Here is a 15,154-nt window from a genome sequence, read left to right as displayed (position 1 = left end):
TTATTTAATTTTCGGATGATGATTCTACAAGTTCTTCCTCGGAATAGAAATGTGAATTTAGGCAAGACAGCCCATACAGTGCTCACACATTGCAGAGCAATCTATTTTAGTTATTTTACATTTACAGTATTGCCTACATCCTTGCTTACACGAACATGATATTATGTACAGAAGCTCGTCTGGTGCAAACGGCTTGGATGTGGGAATAGGTTTCAATGTCTTTTTGGAGCGTCCGTTTTCTTTAATTAATTCTATTCTCCAACCCCATTCTGTGTTAGGAAGTTTATTTCCTAACCATTTCTGTACTTGCAAAAATACTCTGAGCGAATGTTTATTACACGCTTCAGAAGTTGGAGGTAGTTTGGCCAGGTCAAAGTTAAATCTTAGTGAACTTTTCTTTGTGAAAGACAAAAATCTGTGGTATCGGGCTTCATTCAAATTTGAGTATTTTCCCAAATCATACAAAGCCAAAACTAATTTTTCACCTGTAGATAATATTTCTCCTTTAGATTTTGAAATATCCAAAAATACTCTGGCCCAGTTTTGAAATTCCGGTGATTTGAGCATATCTATTACTTTTAATTTGCCCATACCATAAAAACACGATGTCGTGTCACATCCTGTAAACGCATGACAGAACAAAAGTAGTTGCCGGCAATCTCCAAACTTTTCAATCAATGTTTCGATCCTGAAGTACCGTGTGTTCGGAGTCACACCACCTTTCTCTTTACAGAAGTAAACAGAAGCACTTTCTTTCTCAGGAGACAAAGCAGTAAGTAAGACTACCAGGTCAGTATCAGATCCTACAACAATAACTTTTGAAGCAGTTTTCAACTGTTGAATGGCCGTCATTACAATGTCAACATCTGCGTCTTCCTCTGCTGTAATTACAGTCAATCCCCGTTTCACGAGTTCAGACCCCAGAGCCAACGATAATCTCTTCTTATTGTTTCTATTACCTAAGAACTCGTCTTTTCCCGTGGCCAGACTGTGTTTTGACAAAAAATTATGTCTTGTGAAGATTTTTTTCGCCACTCACCTGTTTTGTTCTTCATTTTTCGTGGTAGGCTCACTAGGGTAACCATCAAAAACAACGATAGATTTTTGACCATATTTATTAAGAACATGTGTACAATAGTTCTCTAAGACAGCTCCAAAGGTACAATTTTTTGGCCATGGCAGATGGTGAAGAAGAAACCCTCCGTCTACAATATATGTTGCATCCTTTACATCTAGTTCTTCGATGATTCCTTCTTCAAAAACTTTCATCAAGGATGATTTTGTACCTTTTCGAAGAGAAACTTCGTCAAACAGAGCTGGTGGGCGTACTCCCAATTCATATTCGAAATATGTCTTTAATTTGCTGGCGCTATCACAGGCACACAATATCCGATTAAAAAGCTGTTTAGAATTGATATTGACCTCTTTTGATCTTACTCTTGGTGATTTCTGTGCTGCCTGTGTCTTCACCTTTTCTGTGCAGTTTGAGTTCTTGGAACTTTTTACCTTTAATTTTGTTCATGGTAGACAAACCGACATCGTATGCTTGATCACAGTTTATTGAATCATCACAAACAAACCCAGTGGCCAAAGAGACCAGTTCACCAGACAACTTTGTAAAAGGATTGTGTTCTTGTTACCAAGCTGTAAACTTCTGTAAGTCTGACAAGTCTTTCTTCTTTCTGGATTCTCGTAGTTCAACGTGCTGTTCGCTCAACTGCATTGCTGTTCCGAAAAAATCTTCTACAGCCTCATGGACTTTGAGAAAGAATGGTGTTCCAAGTACCCATTTTGAAAGAGTATTGTCAGTAATGCCACGGTCATGTGTCAGTCCTCCAACAGATTTCATGGGTCGCATCAAATCTTGTTCTATGCACATATCAGACCATGTTCCTGACCAGTACTTGCCTTTCCGCCTAATAGTGAAGAATCCTTTCTCCTTAAAAAGAACTAGTTCTTGATTTGAGAGTTTTGATTCAAGTTTGCACATCTCTTGTGCATGCAAGTGGGCGGATTTCGCATAGGGGAGATGCCCGGCAGCATGAAAATATGGGAGAATTTGAATTGTTGTATTCATATGTAAATCCCAGTTTCCTGATCTTTCTGCAAGGATAAACAGCATTATAAGGTCAATGCACCTAAGGAGATTAACCCACAGCTTAATTGTTCTGCTTAAAGTTCTAATTTCCTGCAAGAAATCGTTAGATTTGCTCAAAGCTTCTTTAACAGCTGGTTCTTCTAGAACATCTTGTTCATTAAAACTCTTTTCAAGAAGATCTTTAGAAATATTTTCCAAATGTGCAAGAGAGCCCTTTATTTCAGGAAAACTGCTCTTCATCACTTTAACAATCGCAGGATCAGTAAAGCTATATGCTCGGACAGCTCTTGCGTATGCGTGACCATTCAAATGTGGTTCACAGTCAGTTTACCGTAAACTGTAGCCCATAGGTCTTCCAAACCACTCCCCTCCATTATCTTTCCAATAGCACCCATAAAAGACATTAATAGATGGAATCCTCCTAGCCTCAGAATAATTTTTGACACTTCACTGTTGGGATTTGCTGACGCTACAATTTCAGCCGCCTTTAAAAACAATGGTTGATCGAACGTAACCATACAGGCACGGCGTTGCTTCTGATATTGTTCTGCAGCATAACTGAGAGCAGAGAAAATTGTTGATGGATTGCTAGGATCCATGTTTATAAAGGGAATTCCTAATATATATGTATCCTCACATTCTTCTCTTCTACTCATTACGGAAATTATGAATCCATCCCACCCAGGCTGCATATCTGCGCCTGCAATCCACAAAACATTCATTGGAAATATGGGGTGTACCGTTCGACATTCAATTCCTCTGGTAACTTTCAGGTCATTAAAATCTTCCACAAAAATATTGGAGAGCCCACTACGGTGACTTTTTTTTGGCATACGAAAGAATACGAATAGTTTCAGGATTAAATGTTCCCAACGGAGTTCGCTTCACCTCCACTTCTGTTTTAACACATTTACTTAGTGTTATGTATTTTATCCCTCCATGATATTTGAGGCGAAAATTTGAGCCCGCTCGTCTTCAAACTTACCTCGCTACATGGCTAATTTTAAGAGTAACCCCCACAATATATACACCGTTGGAAAGATAATTTTATGCTCTTTAAGATTTATTTGAAACATTTTTCCATATTACAACTCACTAAGGAAATGTAAGAGGAAAAACAAAATGGCGCGGGCGATTTTTTATAGTTTTTACTCTTTAGGTTAAAATTGCCAAGAAAGCATTAGGTTTATGAAAAACTTTAAGGAATACGAAATTGTAGAGCACATTTCCCAGATTACGAGAAAAAAAGAAGCATGTCAATATGTCCATTAGTTTTGAAGGTATGGCCTTTTTTCTAAAACGCCCATTTTTTAACTTTGAGGGGGCGTGGGGGGAGAAGCTCCAGGGGGAGGGGCGGGGACTTTTGGGAAAATGTTCCTCTCATAGTGGTCTATCACTTGAGAGAAAATCAGCTTTACCCAAATTTTTTCCGAACTTTGATGTTTTTTGACCTTCATTGACTGGGCTATAAGGGGCTGGGACCATGTTGTTCTGCCCTTCCCCCCCCCACTTTAAATTTCATTTTTTTCGGGAACGGTAAAGGAACAAACGCAGAAACTGCAGAGCAAATGGGAGCAAACAAAGTATAAATGAATGCCACCATCCGTTTCCCTCAGCGATTATTTTTAGTTGGGTGGGGGGCTGGAACGACGTTGTTCTGCCCCCCCCCCCCCACTTTAAGGTTCCATTTTCTCGGGAACGATAAGGGAGCAAACGGAGCTACTGCGTAGAAAATGGGAGCAAACGAAGTACAAACGATTGAAATTGTTTTCGAAGAATTGCGTGATGGTGGGGGGGCCAGGACTATGCACGCCACTATGACACTATATTCGGAACACACTAAGAAATAACAAGAAATGCTATAACAAAGGCTTGCACTTAATCGAGTTATGACAGTGCTCAGTTCCTTCTTATTCCACGATAGTTTATTTCCTTCGCATTATCTTAGTAACATATTCCCTATATGCGTAGTCCGCTTCGAGGTAGCCACCTCATAACTATGATTCAAGTTCATCGCTGAGAGAAGCTTCTTTAGGTCTACAAGGAATGTCAGACATTATTGGCTCGTATTACCCTTTCCCATTAATAGTTCAGTCCCAGTTAGTCACTGTAGTTAATTCAGGATTCGCAATATGTGCTTTACGCCATTCTTTCAGGTATGTTATCTTCGGGATTCCTAAGTATACAGAACATATAAAAGCTTCCAGAACTCGGAATGTTCCTTCATTAAAAGTATATTTTCCCAGTGATGACAAAGCTTCAAGAATTGTCTCATCAGCATCCATAAATGTATCAAAGAAACTAGTTTTCGTTTTACCGTAAAATAATCCGATGATATCAATTCCTGAGAAAGAATGCAATTCAATTAAAGCATGAGCTCGGTTGTGACCTAGCGCTTGATATACCATACAAACAGAAGTCTCACGTGTTTCAGCTCCTGAAGCAACAAACCAAGTATCCTGTGGAAGTTGAGGGTAGAAATTCGTCGCCAGCGCTAGAATAGGTTTTAATTAATACTAATTTTTTTATCAATTGGATTAAATACATAACTAATAATTATTTATTTTAGCGTTATAAGTTAATAATAAAGTATACATTACTATCAGGAGGAAATATCTTTAGAGTTGTGCTCTCCATTAAAGCTTGCTAAAAGTGCATGTAATATGATTTTTGTATCAGCCTCTGCTTGTGTTGTTGCTAGAGCTTCAACATAAATCTGGCTAGTACAGCTAAGATGAAGTAAAAATATATTCAGTCGAAGTTGTTGATGGAATGGCAGAGATCCACAAACTGAAAGCAAGAAAGGAGACGAGAACAATTTCTGATTTGACAAATCAGTTCTACAATTTGTTTTCAAAATATGGCGTTTTTTTTTAATTCACTTTATGTCTTTGACACATACGTAGATAATTCTCTTAGATATGAAATAAGAAATCGAAAACAACAAGATAGTGTCCCTGTCATGTACAAGATAGAATCCAACATAAACAAAAAATATTTCTTTGAGAAAACTTCTTTCTCATGATAAAAACAAGGACAGACAAATGCAGGTTTTCAGTACCCCTCAGCGAAAACCAGCTTGGATAAAGGGAAAAGTATTGAAGTATCCTATCGGAACCAGGCTCTTGCTACTAACCGATGTGTTAAACCTCTAGTAACAACGAAAGAAGAGGCTGATACAAAAATCATATTACATGCACTCTTAGCAAGCTTAAATGGAGAGCAACCCTCTAAAGATATTTCCTCCTGATAGTAATGTCCTAGCGCTGGCGACGAATTTCTACCCTCAACTTCCATAGGATACCTGGTTTGTTGCCTCAGGAGCTGAAACACGTGAGACTTCTGTTCGTATGGTATATCAAGCGCTAGGTCACAGCCGAGCTCATGCTTTAATTGAATTGCATTCTCTCTCAGGGATTGATACTATCGGATTATTTTACGGTAAAACGAAATCTTTGATACATTTATGGACGCTGATGGGACAGTTCTTGACGCTGCGTCCGACCATAAAAAGAGCACATTTTCAAACCCTAATATGGCGTAAAGCACATATTGCGAATCCTGAACTACCTGCAGTGACTAACTGGGACTGAACTGTTAATGGGAAAGGGTAATACGAGCCAATAATGTGTGATATTCCTTGTGGACCTAAAGAGCTTCTCTCAGCGATGAACTTGAACCATAGTTATGAGATGGGTACCTCGAAGCGGCCTACGAATATAAGGAATCTGTTACTAGGATAATGCGAAGGAAATAAACTCTCGTGGAATAAGAAGGAACTGAGTACCGTCATAACTCGATTAAGTGCAAGCCCTTGTCATATGACTTCTAATTCTATTCTTTCGTGAACCAGTCCGTCCGTATTTCGATCTGCTGACGATAGGTTGAATAGCGTAAAATCTCTGTGACGTGAAGGAATGGAAATCACTAAGTCTTTGTGTGTTTCCTTTGTCCCCTTTTAACCATTTCTTGTTTTTTCTTAGTGCGTTCCGAATATGGTGTCATAGTGTAGTGTATATTAAAATATTAAGGAGAATTAGTGTTATAAAGATTGAAGTAAGAAGGACAACTTCGTATTCTGGAAGTGTCCCGATGACTAACGTGTAAATTCACAACAAAAGAAGGGTATCCGTTACTTTTTACTAAATGGATATGAATGAGTGTATTGTTTATTTTTCCTTAGGTTTTATATAACGACTTTGAAAATGAAAATTTATTCATATTTCATGCTCGTTTTATTAATTGTTTCATATTTCATGCTCGTTTCATTTAGTTATTTGGCATAAATAAATAATACAAAAATGATTATTTTGTCAAATGAAATATTTTTTTAGGAAAAATCATTTTTTTGAAATTTTAACCAAAACGACTACATTTACCGAAAATCTGCTAATAACATAATGTGTAGAACGTACTTAGACCTTTTTTTTAAGAAAAAGAAAATTATAATCGAATGATTAGGAGAGAAATTATAAGGGGTTAAGCGAACAATGACACATAATTCCCCCACCTCCTCCCTCTTCCCAGTCGCGGGTCTGACATGTCTACCATCTCTCTTCTTATTTTTTACCTTATAAGGAACAAAATGATACCATCCACAATACTCTACCATTAAATTGCACACGGGATGAAATAAATGACCACTAGAAAAATGAATTAAAATCTTTAAGTTTTACGTCCCACGGTTATGCCGGTTAGGCTAAAGGAGACGGTGATAATGAGAGATGAGTGAAATGGTGGAATGAAGAAAGTGGGAGGAAACGGGAGAACCCCGAGAAAACCCACGAGCACGGTGTTTGTCCACCACAAGGTTCACTTGGCGGGGGCTGGGATCGAACCCGGGACCCCAAGAACCAGAGGTGAACGCTCTACCACTGAGCCACCATGCCCCCCAAAAATGACCACTAGAAAACTGACTATTAAATTCTTGAGCAGTTCCAGAAAGAGCGAAATCCTGTCATTTAAATTTGGAGAAGGGTAGGGAAAACAGAATGAATATCGATAGTGATCACTAGGACTCATATTTCTATGACTAGAGGTCTACACGGATATATAATATTATAAGTGCATCCGTAACATCTCAATCCATACCCTAATCCGCAACAACTCAATCCATATCCTAATTCGCAACATCTCAATTCACACCCGCATCCACATAATCTCAATCCGCAACATTTCTATATGCATCCGCACGTAATAATTATTGTAACTTTATATTTTATGAATCCTATAATATATTAATAAAATTAAAGCAAAATTTTAAATATGATTCTCCCCTTTTGCGAGTCAGCTACTCGAAATAAAATGGAATAAAGTACATACAAAAACAAATTACTGAATTAATAAATAAAACGTGCATACTTAAGGTCCCCTCTAAAGCGGATTTATGACAAGAAGATTGTCAAGTTGGTAATATCATATCTGCCATGTAACACACATATACAGGTATAATTAAATACTGCGTTTCCAGTTCGTTTAAAATTACTTTAGTATTCACCAAAACTTACCACGATAATTATTTCAATAAATTAAACAATCTTTATTCCTTTTAAGCTTTGAATTTCCTAAATACTTATTATTCATTTAGCAGAAATTAAAAAAAAAAAAACTTAAATCAACTTAGACTTCCTCACTTATTTATTACATTTAAAAGCATGAAAACAAGTTTAAACAAGTCTAACCACAACACTTGTTAGGTACCGGACTATTATCCTTGTTGCTCTCAAACAAATTATACATAAACATCATCGTTGCATGAATAACTCCCGAACTAGTGGGAATTATTAATTTTTTCCAACAAATTAGTAAAGAATTCTGGACCATAACATGATAATTACTGTTACATAAACTTTGCTTACTTATTGAATAGCGCTATATATTCACATATCATTTTTCTTTCCATATATTACAATTATTTCTTATTTTGTACTCATATTATTAAATTATGCTTCATTACTTCATTCACATCATATAGGCACATCAACAAACAGCATTTATGAAATGAAATGAAATGAAATCTTTGAGTTTACATCCTACAGTAATGTCAGTTAGGCTAAAGAAGACGGTGATGATGAGAAGTGAATGAAATGGTGGAATGAAGAAAGTGGGAGGAAACGGGAGAACCCTGAGGAAACCCACGCACACTGTGTTTGTCCACTAGAAAGTTCACTTGGAAAAAACAGGGTTTGAACCCGGGAACCCATTTACCAGAGGTGAACGCTCTACCACTGAGCCACCGCGGCCCCAATAAGCAGCATTTATAAACCACAATTAGCAGTTGGTCCACTATAATATGCTCAGTTATTTAAAGAAGCCAAATAAAGTTAACATGCACCTTAAAGAAAGAATACATAACATTTTTATGCTATTTCGAACTCTTCTTCGGGCGCAAAGAATTTATTACAAAAGTTGAAAAGATTTTTAAGCTTCATAAACAAGTCATTATTAATTATGAATATAAATCAAAGTAAATTACAACATTTCAAACAAAATAAACATTGCGCCAAGACGTGTAAGGTGCCTTATCATTCCTTGTAATTGAAAAATTCCTCAGGTAGAAAATTCTTTTAATTATAGTTAGTTAGCAATCGTAGTCATTATTAAGTAAAAAAGTGTCCTCTACATTATCATGTAACGTCCAATAACAACTACGTTGTCATATATTTACATAATTTAAATTTCATTTTTAGAAAAACTAACTAAAGAATTTAAAATACAGTATTATTACAAGAGTGTGTACAATTGTTTATTATTTCTATATATATATCTCATTTTGTGTATTTCTGCAATCTCTAGAGTTGTTACGGAATCTATAATTACGTGGAGAATTAAGTCTAATGTACTGATTATTTCTGACATTTGAAGTATCACCATTTCTATTAAAATTAAATTCGGTTGAGTTATTCCTGTTATTATGAGGAAATCTGTTGCTTTTCACACTACTGCTGTTACCTCTCTTAACATTTATGTGTCGCACAGTTACCATTTAATTTTCAAAATTTTGGACTATAACAAATAGATTATTGAAGTTAATGCATTGAGAAGATATAAGTATTTGCTGTAATTTGAAAGGTAGAAGCATACGTATATAGACGATGATACGTGATTCCGGTTGAAAAGGATTCAGCAATTTCAATTCATTATAGGCCGTTATAACAAAATCAGTAATGCTTTTATCTACTTTTGAATCAATACGCCTATTCCTTTTCTGAGCGTCCGTATTAGCTAGAACGAAATCGTTCTCAAAATTTGTTATTAATTCTCTTTAAAATAACCATAAGTGCATAAGTTACTCTGTATAGCCTTAAACTATACAGAACACGGCGGTAATAAAATATGAGGTAAATTTTTTTTTAACAATACTAGACCTATCGACATCTATCAAATTGCACTCAGCTTCCAATTTTTCAGGAAATGTGCTAGCTGGAATATCATCAGAACATCCACTAAAGTTTGTCATGTGGATGTTAAATTATCACACTAAATCTTATTCCACTAAACTTAAAGTGTTTTAAACTTCCTTAATTTGGTTATGATTTACGTGAGCATGAACATCCCGCTGCACATGAGCTTCTGTACTTCGTATTGTTCTTCTTTCTTCATCTGCACTCCTGGAAGTAGAACCCATGTCTTCTATACCAGAATATCGTTCCTGTGGATGCCTAGATTCTTCACCAAGTCTCAATTTTTAATGATATTAGCTGCGGCACCTACTAGGTTCAAATAGGATTATGGTTGCCATCTACCATTTTAAACTTCTCCTTTAGAGTTTGCACTTCTTCTTGGAGTCTCTGAATATGGTGCGAATATTCATAAACCTGAGTTTCCATTGCCTTAACAGAGCCCTAACAGCGTGAAAATTGTGAAGAATTTGTCCTAGTTTAGCATGAGTTTCCTCCCACTTGACATTTAACTGTTGTGTAGTTTGGTCCATTTTGTCATTTAATTGTGGAGTTGGTTGTTGCTAACTTAGTTCCAAAACGGCTACATTTACGTAAAAGGTGCTAATAACATAATGTGTAGAACTTACTTAGGCCTTTCTTTTAAAAAGAAAAAAAATAAAATCGAATGATTAGGAGCGAAGTTATAAGGGGTTAAGCGAGCTATGACTCATCAGTACCTCTCATCCCCTCCTCCTTCCCAGTCGCGGATCTGACATGTCCACCATTATAGTACTCGCGCCGAGTCGTAAAGCTTGGGCTCTAAACCAATCATAGAAATATTTTGCTTGAGCTCCAACACATCGGAAAACTTCGGTACAATTCGTGGAGCCGCTTCCCGAGCGCACACTTGGAGAAACGTCAAACAGCTGAAACTCACCAACTATGTTGCCAAACTTTAAAGATATAGTGAACGAGTATATAAAAAAAGCATTTAAAAATTACCAATAATAACATTGCACAACAATAATTACTGTAACAACTAGTATAAAATGGTAACAATAGCACAAATAGTAACAACGAAAATATAACGCAACAAAAAAGAATTAACAAAACGGAACTTGACGCCAATCCGACAACACTGTAGTCTCGGGAGATGTTTTCTGTGTAGCGAGAGAGACGACACTGACAAAATTTGATGGGTGGGGGTTGAGGACTGGAACACATCCTCGCGTTCTATTGGGTGGTGAAATCGGTAGATCTAGGTCAAGCTTCACGACTCGGCGCAAGTACTATAGTTTTCTTATTCAATACCTTATATGAAACAAAATAATACCATCCATAATACTCTACCATTAAATTGCACACGGGATACCACTAGAAAACCCACTATAAGAGCTACAGGAAAAGAATAATAAATGAATTAGAGCGATAAAATCAGCAGGGAAGAAATATAATAAGGAAGCATCATGCTATAGAGCGTCCCACCCTTAGATTGCAGTACAGGAGTAAATGGCAATGCCTTTCCTTATGCCCACTGTTGCCAAACAGCCTGAATTTTAGAAATAACCTTTTCTGCTAGATATGGATAGGTTATTGTAGAATATTGTATTCTCTATCAAATAATCTGTTTTTCTCATATGAAGAAGAATTTTCAAGTATTGAAATAAATTGAAATAGTGGAATCTTGCTAATGACAAATTCTAAAGTCGCGTTAAATATATCACATCAGAAGTCTGGAACTATAAGAGATACAAAGTTGAAACTTATACAGGTATTAACACCATATTTGGTTCCAATGTTGGAAAAGTTTGCATTCAAAAAACTTTTTGAATTTTAAAATAAAAAAAATAAAATGCAAGAGAAAGTGCATATACTATTACAATGTAATATCTAAAAAGTTGACTAGTGAGAAACTGTTTTATTTCTCACCTTAGACGGGGGTGCAAAGCAAGAAAAATGTTGAGAAAGGATTGAAATTATTTTTAAAACAATTCGCAGATCGATATATTTCTTTATTTAGGTTTTATGACTTTTAGTGTTAAGAGTCAACTTTCCAAAGCGCGCGCGTCTGACCAGAAGAAAGGCAGTGATAAATCTTGCCGATGCTATTTCCCTTATAATGTTTGTTTTGAAGTTACTGATTAGAGTGTTATGCTATACTGATGAGTCTTGACTGTTGATGCTATGCGATCACGAATCTACTGCAACGGAAGCATGTTCGCAAAATCCTGGATCCAGAATATGATCAAGGGAGGGGCTAAACCATAGTTTGCCGCTTTATCCAGTGTATACCTGAGCGTCAAGGGGGGGCTATAGCCCCTATAACTCCCCTTGGATCCGCGCCTATATATATGTATGACCAATATCTATTAATAATAAAACTCCTCAATCCAGGTGATAAAAAGTTATGTCTTTATAATTGATTCATTTACAGTTTGCACGTGGTCCTTAATGTCGTTTCGGATGCTGACAATTTTGACAATAAAAGTGGGTTTCGTTTGTAATTCCACTTCTCTTATTTACTTTGAATACGCAGATGAACATGACAAAATCGTTCATAACAAATAATTTTATGAGCCCACAAAGCAGAATGAAAGGGCTTTGTTCTTTCCCCCAATGCTTGTTTAGGAAACATGAAATAAACAAAATATATCTTCGCAGGGTTTGATAATTCTGTTTGTTTTTGTTTTCTCGCCCAACAATCTGTATCTTGTTGGCTGTCACTATACTTAATTTAAAAGTCACAACTTGTATGTTTCTTTAGAAAAGAAAGGGTTTCTTTTCATTCTTCTTCTGTTACCAAACTAACATTATATGTCTGAGGTGTCAGAAGTGAGTATAGAAATCAGGGATGTTCAGTTCCTATTCACCATTGCATTTGTCATTACCATCATCATCATCATCACTATACGTTAATGGCAGGCCACTTGCTGCAACTCAGAAGCTTCCATGATCCACAGTCTTCGGTTAACCTCTTCGTCTTTACGTATGATTTTTCTATTTTGATATCGTCCAGTAATTGTAGTCTCTTTCGTTCCTTCCTCTTTTTCCTGCCACCATACCCTCTAACATGTCCTTCATGATACAGTTGCTTTTTAGCCAATGTCCCAACCAATTTCTCTTCCTCTTCTTAATAATATCTAAAATTGTTCTTTTGTCTTCCATCATTTCTAATACTCTTCATTCGTTTTCCGTTCGACCCAGCTAATTCTCTCCATTCTCCTCCACACTCACATTTCGAAAGCTTCCAGTCGTTTTTAATCATTTTTTGCGTAATGAGCATGTTTCTTCCCCTTATAGTACAATACTCCACACGAAACATTTTATGAATCTTTTTCTTAACTCTTTGCTCAGAGTCCCACAAAATATACTCCCTCCTCCTAAAGGCTTCTTTCGCTATTCCCATCCTTGCTTTTATTTCACGTTTACATTTCCATGTTCTTTGGGTTTTCAGCTACATAGAAGGGATTTTACCTTTATGTGGAACCAGCGAAAGTGATTAAAAGGTATTTAGCATGCGCTCGTTTCTTCTTCTTTATTTTAAATTTACAATTTTTTTCGTTTATATTCACAAATGTATTTATAACTTCTATTATAGTGCGATATTTCATTTTGACCCCCTGGTATTTGTTAAAATATCATACTGTTGTTCCGAAGGGAAAATCGGATCTAATACATCGGAAGTGAGGAGCACCCGCCTTCACAATATACTTTACGATGTAACTTCTTTGACGAACGGAATTGTACTTGCGGATATTTTGAGTACACAGGCGAATGAGCGTCTCGTATTTTCTTGTCGCTTATCACTATCACCCTACTCTAGTTTTCACTCTTATCCAACTTCAGTAGCAGTATCTTACCCATTGCTATTCCTTAGTTTGCCGCACAATCGGTACAGGAAGTTTCTGTGTGGAACTGTTTAGCCTGCCATTTATTTCAATCATATGATTTGTATTCGTTTCATATGTTCTCTCGACTTCGTATTGCTTCCATCAAAATTTTATTGCAACGATTTCTAAACCATCATAAAATGAAGCCTCTAACACGCAGTTATTAGGTTGTTGTTACGTATCTTCCAATTCGTCGTTCCAGGTGAATTTACGTGAATAGAATGGCAAAAGCGAAGAAAATATATGAATTTAAGAAAGGTGAAAGGCTAGTCACTCTTTCTGTCTTTCTTGTTCTTTCTTCAGAAGAAAACTTACGACGGAAGAAATGTGGCAACAGCGCGGTCCATTTACTCTGTACTGCAATCTAAGAGTGAGACGCTCTATAGAAACTGTGACTGGCATACCTTCTATTCATTACGTGTAGCACCTCCGATCACTAGGTAATGCTGTCCAATCTAAACATATCTATTTTCAGAAATTCTGTTAGTTCAATATTAACAGTTATAGATAGTTGTAAAAAGAACACCCTTCCTTTGATTTTTAATTTACGTAAAAGCCCTTTTTGTCATGCAATTTCTGACAAACTAAAATTACCGAGATGGAACATCTACCTTATTCACCAGATCTGACTGCTGTGACTTTTTCTTATTTCCTAAATCTAGTATAAAGGGAATCAATTATACCTGTTACAGATATTCATACTAAAACGGAGAATCTCCTGAAGGACCGTCCAAAAACCTCGTTCTAGGAACGTTAGCAGCTAATGGTGGCACCGAATGAAGAAGTATGTGAATGCTGAAGGGAACTTAAACGGTGATAACACCACAGAGAACTAATTTTGTAAGTACACTAATTTATTGGAACACTCTGTTTTATCATACTTTATAACATATGAACCAAAGTCCTCCATCATAATATTTAATGCTAAATTTGATATACGTATATCGGAAAAGTTTGGTTTAACTCCGTATTGCATACATTGATTTTTCCAGGAAAAATTAACTAATGAACGATAAGCGATTTTAACTCCACTCAAAGTTGCCAAGATTCCTTCTAGTCTTTAACCTGTTTCGAGAATTACAATTTATACGTTTTACAGAAAATACTCGAAAGGTTCAACTTTTTAAATACAAACTTACCTCTTCTTTGTTTTCTAATGCTCGGTTGCTATTTTGAAGACATTTAAGCGGTATATCACACATTTCGGCACCTAACTGCATTGTTAATCTGCCATTTTGAACAGTTATAACTGCTTCTTTCATTTTATTTTCATCCAATTTTTCTATCTTGCTCGTTTTGCCTTTAGCTCTTGGCATTTTTGCAACTGTGCCTGCAAGTAAAATTTTAAAAAAATCAGCACACTTTACCATATTACAGTAATACTGCACAAAAAAAAATTATCGTTTCATTATCTTTGTATGGTAAGGGTTAGTATTATTTTGCTCTTGAATAATCCGTCTGACTGTATATTGTATGATCTTCATGTATAAGAACTAAAAGTTTTGCAATAGATATGTAGGTTGTATCTAGGGATGGCCAGATCCGGATATTTTTGGATCCGGGTATCCGGATATCCGGACACGGGATCCGGATCCGAGATTTCGGATCATGGATCCGGATCCGAAAATCCGGATCTTGGATTCGGATACGAAATTTCGGATCTTGGATCCGGATCCAAAAATCCGGATCCAAAAATCCGGATCTTGGATCCGGATCCGAAATTTCGGATCGTGGATCCGGATTCGAGAAACCGAATCTTGGATCCGGATCCGAAAATCTGGATC

At 36.4% G+C, this 15,154-nt stretch overlaps 1 protein-coding gene across 1 annotated transcript in view; it reads right to left on the bottom strand.

Annotated features, from left to right (window-relative positions):
- The window catches only part of LOC145672601 (structural maintenance of chromosomes protein 6-like), a 355,639-nt gene extending 340,946 nt beyond the window's left edge, over positions 1-14,693 (bottom strand). Inside the window, exon 1 of the mRNA XM_081741761.1 lies at positions 14,510-14,693. Within this exon, the coding sequence (XP_081597887.1) occupies positions 14,510-14,686 (177 nt within the window). The 5' untranslated portion in view covers positions 14,687-14,693. The remainder of the gene's footprint in view (positions 1-14,509) is intronic.
- Positions 14,694-15,154: the final 461 nt, after the last annotated feature.

This window comes from Thermobia domestica, chromosome 16 (genome assembly GCF_964235325.1).
Source record: "Thermobia domestica chromosome 16, izTheDome1.hap1.1, whole genome shotgun sequence".
NCBI lineage: Eukaryota > Metazoa > Arthropoda > Insecta > Zygentoma > Lepismatidae > Thermobia > Thermobia domestica.
The sequence above is the reverse complement of the archived record's forward strand: the minus strand, read 5'-3'. Positions and strand labels throughout refer to the sequence as shown.